Source organism: Photinus pyralis, unplaced genomic scaffold, assembly GCF_008802855.1.
Source record: "Photinus pyralis isolate 1611_PpyrPB1 unplaced genomic scaffold, Ppyr1.3 Ppyr1.4_LG5, whole genome shotgun sequence".
NCBI lineage: Eukaryota > Metazoa > Arthropoda > Insecta > Coleoptera > Lampyridae > Photinus > Photinus pyralis.
Window position 1 is genome coordinate 46,452,778 of NW_022170596.1, and position 10,095 is coordinate 46,462,872.

The following is a 10,095-nucleotide window of genomic DNA, read 5'->3' on the forward strand; positions in this document are numbered from 1 at the left end:
GATAAGTATGATGCCTGGATTCATAATCGAAAGTTTCGTTTGTTGTTTAAAAATAAATGTTGGTTGGGACCAATTTTAGATGTGCCATTGTATGTAAATTAATCATAAATAGAGATAAGTAGGTAGCTAATTACACTATGTAGTGAATACGGAGACCCTGTGATGTCACTACTTTTGTATTTAAGCGCGTGTACCTTTATTTTCTTTTGTTTTTTCAGGCAAAAATGAGTAAGTTGTTATGAGTAATTCAAAAAATGTTTAAATCAAAAATTGTGGCAAAAGGATATTGTAGCGACACGTCAATCAAGTAAGCCTTTCACTCAACGTTGTAAGGCAAGTTGCTAGGGGAAAAATACACAACTGATGGTGAGAGAATAAATATCACTAAAATTGTTTATAAAAAAAACTCAATCTTTACATCTACAGTACCTACAGCATTACTGCACTGTTCCGTTATTTTGAACCATCCTATAGAATACGCTCTCTCTGTTAATTAACAAGGCTTCTGGTGCATCATATTCTACCACTTTGCCAGAGTCCATGACTAGAATCTTGTCTGAGTCCATAATGGTGTTCAACCGATGAGCGATTGTAATAACTGTGCAATTACAAAATGTCTCCTTAATTATTTGTTGAATTAGTTTATCGGTATGCGGATCCATATTAGCAGTCGCTTCATCTAACACCAACACGTTGTTATCACATAAAAGTGCTCGCGCTAACGAAATTAATTGTCTTTGCCCGACGCTAAAGTTGGTACCACCCTCGTAGATACGCATCTCTAAATCCAGAACGATTCTCTTCAGATGTACCTCATCAAGCGCCCTCCATAATTCTCGATCCGTAAATTCCTCATTGGGGTCCAAATTGCTACGAATGGTGCCTGCGAATAGAACCGGATCTTGTGGTATAATCGATATCCGCCTCCTTAAAAAAAGTACATCTACATTTTTTATATTCACACCATCGATAGTAATATCGCCTTCATAGTCATACAGACGATAAAGGGCTGAAATAATGGAGGTCTTTCCGGCTCCTGTTCGTCCGATGACGCCGATCCTTTGCTTAGATTTGATCATCAGGTTCACGTTCCGCAATACGTATTTGTGATCTTGATTGTAACGGAGACTTACGTTAGTAAAAACGATTTCGCCGCCACTTGGCCACCCTTTGATTTTCGCACCGTTCGTATCCTCGCCCGAAATAGTTTGGTATTCCAAGACTCTTTCGCCTGACGTCATGAGGTTCTCAATCTCGGCCCACTGGCGCACTGTCCATTCGATTTGCTTAGTCCATCCGAAGGCTTGAGTAATGGCCAATCCCACTCGACCAACCAGTGTGTCTATAATCCGAAATTTGATTTGTGCAAATCATTGGGTCACACCTTACTCACCTGTCTTCCAAATTAAAAATGTCAGCACAATACAAATGACGTAGATGGTCGATATGGCATCTAAATAAAATCCAAAAGCTTCAGTAGTTGCAAAATTCATGTAACGAACGGAGTTGTGGACGTCTTGGTGTTTATCGAATTCACTTTTCATGGTCTCTTCGGCTGCATTCGCTCTAATTGTGGCCAGTCCTTCCAAAGTTGAATTAATATGTCCTACAAGTGGGCTACGAGCTGAAAGGTAGTGTTAGTGACTAGCTTAGGAAATGCGAATTTATACTAGATCCTTCCAATCTTCGAATGCTTCTACCTGTTGGAATATACAAACAGCGACCGTAGTACAATAAAACCAAAAACAGAATGGATGGAATAAGAAATATTGGATTTACCGAACAAATTACGACTATAGAACCGATTAATAGGAGAGCTACCTGAAATGGTAATGATATTAAGCGACAAAGGCGAAATCCTTACCTTAAGAAGGTAGAATAACGTTGCAGGTAGCCGTTCATCCAATATTGCCAAATCCCTGGACATTCTGTTGAGAATGTTTCCAGATAAATTGTTGTTGAAGAACGTCATGTTGGCATTTATAATCTTTTTAATAATTAATTTGTGTATGTTCGTCGATGCCTTGCAAGTGAAGTGATAGAACAAGAAAGATTTTGCAAGGGTGAATACAGCTCCGAGTAAAACCACGAAGGAATATAGGATCATTATTTGCTTATTAGATTTTTCCAACGCCTTGAATTCTGCAGAATGCGTGGTTTGGTTGTATCTAAAACCGGACATCTCTTGTTCCATATCGACCCTATAAAATGAACACATAAGATGTTAATAAATGTGTTAATAAAGAAATTTAATTCGAATGATGAAGGTGTTGACAAAATTAAACAAGTTCAAAAAGTTACCGTAAATGACTTACAAAAAGCGCATTTCTTGTGTCCAAAAATATTAGTTGCTCCAGCCAAATTCGTTTTCAGCAATAATCCGTCCACAAATAAGAAAGTTACCACTGCGCATGAACAACTTAGCGTATATCATTTATAAGCACAAAAATCTGAATACCGAACGATCTTCGAGATCTTCACGCATCTATCAATTTGACAGGTAGGTAGTCTGTCCCACCAGATCCGTATAGCTTGTAAGACAAATTTTTTAATTTGGTATTATAAATAGTTTAAATTTTATTCGCGGTGCCTATATACAAAGTTTCATTTAAATATCTTAACAAATAAAAAAAATTGGATTGCACAGGTACCATTGCTGGGTTTGCGCATGCGCAAATTTTTTAATTCGTCTGCATAGTTGCTTGAGGTTTAAGGAATATTTACTAACACAGAAAACCGGACATTCATATGTTTTTTGTGACAAGAATAAAAGAACTCTATTTTTTAGAGGCTTGGTCAGTTTTTGGGCTGTACCTTTTTGGCTCGTTAGTTGACTTTTTTTTAGTAATAAACGTAGAAATAATTCCTTCCTTGGTGCAAGCCTCAACGTCATAACGAACCAAATAGCGAAAAAAGTAGAACAATAACCCTTAATATAAAGATCTAGCAGCGACCGCATGGACGGACAAAGTAGCCACACTAGCGCGCATTTTTTAGCGCATTTTTGAAAAAAATACGCTATTATATTCGTCATTGCTGGCAGGCCGGCTGTCCGCGTTAGATCTCCGCAACTACAATAGCTAGAGACTTCAAATTTTCACTAAAAGCTTTCTGCTATAGTGTAGATGTGCAGGCACTAGTCTATTTTGAGTTAGATTACTTGTGAGATCGATAATTGAAGAAAATAATTTCGATATGGGTTTCGGAGGTGCTATAATTTTACCGTTAGATAGCGCTACCAGTATAAAAACTTATTATTTACTTTGTGATTTGTTTTACAAAATGAAGACGTACCGTCAATTGAAATTAAATAATAGTACATTATATACCAAGGTAGAGAAGTCCACTATTATTGCCTGAGCACCAAGATTACATCTCGAGGCGCTTGCGCCGAGGGGTGTAAGGTGCGAAGGCAATAATAGACTTCTCTACCGTGGTATATATACTATTTTTTTTCACTACTAGCACTTGAAGTCCTCTAAATTAACANTTTCAAAGAGTAATTTCGTTCGAATTTTTTCAAAATGTGATAATTTTAGGTATGTAATTTCCCTGGAAATTGCGAATGGTGGCAATTATTCGTTTTAGAGGACTTGTTTAAACGTTCATTGAGCGAAATTTCCGGTTGTCTTTTCTAAAAGTGACAGCGTGACAGTTCTCATTATTGACTACTAGTTAATAATAAAAAATTATTAACCACTTTGAACAAATGCCGAGAAAGCCTACTTTACAAGTGAAAAAAAGGTTAATAATCATGTCATCAGACGCTAGTAGTGAAAAAAATTAATTATTTAACGCAGATAAAATTACTCGTGAGATCGATAATTTTAAACTTCGCTAATAAAATACTGACCTGCATTACCAAAAATGCGCTTTAATCATGCATATGCTGATTTACAACTTGTTTATTTTTATGGAAATGCGCTGTAGGTATAGTACTCTTTGGTTATAGCACAGATACCACCCGCACATTTGCGAATGCGCGGTCTACTCAAAAGTTGTTCATTTCTTCCTTTTATGTACTCTGATGTCTCTATTTACGTTCCTGCAGTTTTCCTAATTCGTAAGATAAATACCGGAGTCTAGTATAGAACAACGCACCTCTAAAAAGCATTATGCGGGTCACTCTGTAATTGGCCTGTTGAGGCCCCAGAACAAGAAAGATAAATAAATAAATAATGGTCAGAATTATTAACTAATCATGTATGAGATCCTTCGTATCTTTGTAGTTGCTGTTTATCGCTATAGCGCGTTAGCACATCCAGATGCATTATGGTGCTTATGGACATACAGTACATGCTTGCCAAACGTGACGACAGCACAAGGAGATTATGTTTTGTTTTAATACTTCCATTTAATCATATGTCAATTTGACATCAATGCGGTTAGAAACAAGGATAGTATTCTCGAACGACGTAATTGACGCAAACTAGTAAGAGAGGCAATTAGTCAATAATACCCCATACTGCATCTGGAGGTGCGAACGCGCTATAGTAACCTGACTCGCGCCTACTATCCTTACGAATCAGTATATATGCAATTTTGGCCACATAAAATTCGAAAAAGATCAAATCTGCACAGCGGGCTCCCGTTACGGTGCCCCCTTCTGTTTTAAAAAACCTGAACCCAACTCAAAGAGCATTGTGCCTAAATTAATGCTGTGAAAAAACCTAACTTATCTATTAAAATAGAAAAAAAATTAACTATATAGACTCTTATGGGAACCTGAAGATGTTGTCCTCTCTCCCTTTTCTATCTTTTCTTCCAATTTGGAATTGTTTTTCTTCTCATTGTCTTAACTGACTCTCCTTCAATTGGTTCTTTCTAACTTCTGTTCTGCTAATTCTTTGTTTTTTCTCGAATTCTCTATCTTCTCTTCGTGTTTCTTAAATGTTTATTCTTCGGGTAAATATTTTCTAAAATCGCGATTCTCTTCTTGTGCCCCAATTCAGTGTTCTTCCAAATTTCTTTTGTCAGGTACTGATTTTTTCAGCTTGCTCTCCCACCCCCTCCAACTTCTCCTTAATGATGGGTTAACTTTCCATGGCTTCTTTTTCTTCATCTTAAATTTTTTCTGTAACTTGTTGTTGAATTAATATACTTAAATTTCTTCATCTCTATTGCAAGATTGTTTGGTTTCTTTTGTTTTTGGACGTATTAATTTTTTGAAAATAATTTTTAACGAACTTTGCTCCTGGGTTCGATTCAACTTTCGAGGAACTACTGGAGCTCTTAGTCCCCTGCCTTGGGAGTTGTCCGGTGGTGGAGACCCAGATCCCCTTCTTTCTTTATAGTTGTTATTTGGTCCGTAGCTTTTTCTTCCTCTGTATAATTACTACAACCCTCTTCTAATGAAATTTACTTGTCTCGTGTTTTCAGTTCTCTCTTGATTACGCAGTGGCTCGTCTTGGTGTGCATTTGTACAAGGTCGCTCTTCTTAGGTTCGATTTTTGGATCCATTCTAGAGTGCTAATAAGTTGGGACACTGTATAAGTTCCTGATTCTATTAGGATGTTCTCCACTTCTCTAGAAAAAATGTCGAAATATCGCCTCTACCAGTTGTGCCTGTTGAATCGGGTGTTATAGGTGAGTGCTGACCAAAACCATACGTGATCAGTATATTCGGCAAAATGTGGTTGTAAATCCCCCGACCAATATTGTTTAGTGAAATCTTCTTTGAATTTTACCCACGTATTCCATTTCTCCCTATTCAATACGCTCCAGGCTTTGGCGTTTCCTTCCAGCATTTCCTGCGCACATTTAAATTTTCCATGTTCCTTTGGGTCAAAATTGTTCAAATAATTTTCTAAACCGTAGAAAAAGCTCACTGGATTTGTTTGTAGATCGCCGTCGAATTTCTTGGGCCTGTGATGCAACATATTGTCAGCTCGAAAGAGTATGATAAGTCCATTTTCCCAATAGCCGTTCTGGTCTCTTCCATTGTTTCTACTGGTTTTACTATTTCTTCTTTATATTGATTAATTCGAACTTAATGCGTTTTCGTAGGTTATCTTTTAAAACCGTGAAATCTGTTGTCGCTTAAAATGATCCTGTTCTTCTATTCCTCGTCTCATCTACTGGACTTGCTTAATATCTCTTGCTGTTGGATACCCATGGCGATCTTCACTTTCTGAATTTCAACCTCTGTTGCTTCTTTTGCAGCTCCTTTTCTTTGATACCAATTTTTCCCTCATCGTTTCCAACAGCTCTATTGTTTCTCTTCTATCTTCCTCCTAAGTTGTTCTATACTACTCCGGTATTTACCTTACGAATTAGGAAAATGCAGGCAGGTTCGAACACCCGACCTCCGGCAATGTAGTAGTAGTAGTAAACATTATAAAATACAAACAATCAACCTCAAAATGTGAAACTTTGGTGCAATTGTGATTATTTCCACCCTTGGTATAATCACAACCGTCTATAATTACAAGCCGTGCTGAGAATTATGGCAACACTGCATGGTAGGCCGATTTCCTAATTCAACTTGACACATTTTGGGTGTATTTTATATGTGTTTTGGGTGTAATATTCCAATTTACCTGTTTTAACAGAGCGAGATTGCGACAATTTGTGTTACTCCGTACGGAATAAACAGAAATTGCTATTCAGGTAAGTTGCTAAACGAAATATGTCGATTTGTTGTCATAACCTCTAAAGCAGGCTACTCCTTACTGGACCCTTTACAAGCACTTGTATTTGTTCAAAGTACCTGTACAAGCTCAAATATGACCTACGCACTACGTGGTACGTAAGTACGGTAAGTGTTTATCGTGAAAAAATACAATTAGTTTGTATTTCAGATATTCTAGCACGGACATGTCAAATCGATTTTCTGAGGAAACCTTTCAACTTATTCCCAAGAGTTCATGGTACGGGAATTTGAAGTCTACGGGGCTCCCCTCTTCAAAAGCTTCGTACCTAGACCCACTGGAGTAGCGACTGGCTTAAAGTCTGCCATTCCGAATCACACCTGGTCGTTGATAAAACCTCGCTGATGCGCAGCGATTTACTGTCTTTTTACCGAAATTAAGTGCTCAACCGTGTGCTTCACCTCGACCTCTTTCGACAGAAGTTCATCAATTTCGGAGATCTCAATGGAAAACACATTATGATGCAGTTACCAATTTACAGCGTTCCGAATTTTAAAGTCAAATAAAAATGTTATCATCCATTTTTGTAAATAAATAATATATATGCACAATTGTAAGCTGCCTAAGTATCTTTCTTCTATATTAAAGCCGCCAAGCCGAAACACAGGAGAGAGGAAAATGCCATTTTTCAAGAACAACAATACGCCATTAAAACTTAAATCGGCCCACCGATTGACTTTCGAACAACGTTGCCAAACTTCTCAGCATGGCTTGTAATTATAGACGGCTGTGGTATAATATAGGAAAAGCTCAAACATTAATTAACTTGTAACAACTTCATATCTTACACTAGGATGTTGACATAAACTTTTAAGAAATTTAAGTTGTTACTTCAGAAATCCTGGAATGCAACACACCATCCAAAATTTACAATCCATTAACAACCACCCACCACAACAACATCAATGTAGCTTGCTATCAGTTCAATTCTACCCAAGTTAGCAATAGGGAAAGGTAAGATTTTATCATACAGATCAAAAATGTGATTACTTACCAAAAACTAACAAAGTAATCGTTCCAACTTAAGATGCCTTGTGTAGCTACTGCTAACAACAGAACAAACACAAACAGCGCCACACCGCCACCGGCTTTCACGTAGGTCTTGTAGACATCACAGCTAACGGCTCCCTCATTAATATTTTCTTTATAAACGTTTAACTCATCAATTGGAGATGAACGTGGGTACCTTTCATCTTCGTCTATTTCCTCGGTGGTCACATGGTAATCAATTAGGTTCTCGCATTTATTTAACGTGAACTTTAAATCCTCTTCCGCGCCATCCTTGAGACCCTCATAACTTCCGTAAAACTCCAAACATCCATTTTTCAAAATGATGATGTTATCAGATTTTCTCAAAAATAATTCCTGGTACGATACAAGAATACAAATTTCACGTTTCAAAAATTCTTTGCATTCGAAAAATATATGCTTTCCCACTTGCCCATCGACCGAAGACAAGCAGTCGTCCAACAAGTAAATGTTCGCCACTTTGTAAAGAGCTCGCGCCAGGTTTATTCGCGTCTTTTGCCCTCTACTGAGATTGAGTCCTTTGTCAGTAATGCAAGTCATGTCGCCAACGGGAAGAGCCTCAAAATCCTTTCTTAAGGCGGACACCCTTACGACTTCCTTGTACCGTTCTTCGTTCCAGGGTTCATTAAAGACGATGTTTTGCTTGACAGATCCAGGAAACAACCAAGGTTCTTGAGATGCGTATGAGACATTTCCGCAAACCTCGACCGATCCAGATGTTTCGGCGAGCTCACCCAACACCAGTCGTAGTAGCGTTGATTTTCCCGAGCCGATTGGCCCAGTTATCAAATTTAGTCCGTTGTTAAAGCGAATGGTAACATTGTTAATGAAAACATGTCCATCCTCTGTCTTCACAGTCGCATTTCGAATATTCACGTACGGTTTTTCACTGTAAAAGTTTTTGGCAACGGACCTTGTGCCGATCTCTTCTAATGCCAAGAAAGATGTTATTCTTTCCAAGGCAGCTTTTAACTCGGCTACGTAGGCGATTGCCAACGGAATACTTATAGTCATGTTGTTCTGAAGGGTGGCGAAACAACCGGTAACAACGAAAGCCTTTTCGGCTGTAATGTAATTATCTAAGGCGACATAGGTAATGATGCAGAAGTAAAGACCAAGCTTGGCATTTAAAATTCCGATAGACAAAATCAGAGCTTTGAGGTAAAGCAAGATTCGCAAATTAAAAACTTCCTTCCTGAAACAAATTAGATTAACTCGTTGCGTGGGGTTCATTTCTCGAATACTTTCTAAGCGCGATAATTGCTTTTTCAAAAAACAGCTCCCAAGTATACATTTTTATTGTTCGAATAGCCGTCAGCATCTCCTGGGTGCTTTTCACTCTTCGATCAGTGTTTCGACCCGCTCTGATCTTCCAATTCATAATCTTTTGCCCAATGAATCCTGCATTTACATTCAAATTTGGTTATGGTAAAATATGCGCTCTTACCTTGAACTGGAAGCGGAAGTAAAATTGCCGAAACGCCAACTAACGCGGAAACCCCGATTTGGTCGTATAGGATGTAAATGACAATGAAAATTTGTATGATTCCAACCCACAGCTTGTGAAACAGAAACATGGCATGCTCGAATGCCTCAACATCTTTGGTAATCAAAGTGATTGCCTGCCCGCTTGAGTCTTTAGATGTGAAACTTGCACTCAGCGATAGTGCCTTCCTGTATATTAAACCGGTCACTGCTACCTTGATTTTTAACACAACTTGTCGAATACCAAAGGAGTAGGAATGGTTCACCGTGGTATGTAGGAGGAGGCATAGGCACAATAACCCGGTATAGTAACAGACTTCGTTCACAGTCACTCCAGTTTGATCCGGGGCAAAGTAGGATATAATTTTTCCTTGCAGTAGCGGTTGAGAGATCCTATAATTACATTTAGAACCCAATTGTACATAAAGACGCAATATACTTGAATGCAGAGCCTGCGGTTAAGTATAGAAGACCCCATGCCATGTATATGCCACCAAATGATTTAAACAACGCAATGAACAACCTATTCTTCATATTCCCTTTGACGTTTTTCCATTGATTTTCTAATAGTGTACTCAGAGTTGGAGAATCGTAACCCTTCGCAATTTCGTACACGTCTTCCTCTTGAAGGCATTTTCTATATCCCTTTCGAAATGTGGTGCATGCAAAACTGAAAATTTTATTACAAATTTGAGCACGTTCAAATACTTACAGAAAAAATATTTTGGATAGAAAATTTGATTTGTCACGTGGATTAATTTTCTTCGCGTTTGGTGATGTTTGTACCATTCTGAAACGGGATTGTGAAGCTATTTGTATTTAAAAAAACTATTTTATTACATTGAAAAAATGAGATTCTGACCAAAAATGGTACTTATTTTGTACTTATCAATCACTGGCACCAAAACAATTTTAAACAAAGGTCCGCGCG

The 10,095-nt window shown here is 37.9% G+C and overlaps 1 protein-coding gene across 2 annotated transcripts; it reads right to left on the bottom strand.

The window, feature by feature from the left end:
- On the bottom strand, positions 1-10,095 carry LOC116171974 (probable multidrug resistance-associated protein lethal(2)03659). 2 transcript variants are annotated; one of them, XM_031489046.1, is made up of 11 exons: positions 10,005-10,095; positions 9,877-9,954; positions 9,604-9,834; positions 9,127-9,557; positions 8,924-9,080; positions 7,645-8,874; positions 1,865-2,201; positions 1,671-1,821; positions 1,394-1,624; positions 434-1,342; positions 1-384 (listed from the first exon to the last, which is right to left on the bottom strand). In XM_031489046.1, the coding sequence occupies exons 2-10, from the start codon at positions 9,951-9,953 to the stop codon at positions 438-440; spliced, it is 3,750 nt and encodes a 1,249-aa protein (XP_031344906.1). In that variant the 5' UTR covers position 9,954; positions 10,005-10,095; the 3' UTR covers positions 1-384; positions 434-437. The 2 variants fall into 2 exon arrangements, with proteins under 2 accessions (XP_031344906.1, XP_031344905.1); XM_031489045.1 differs by having other exon boundaries at positions 1-1,342.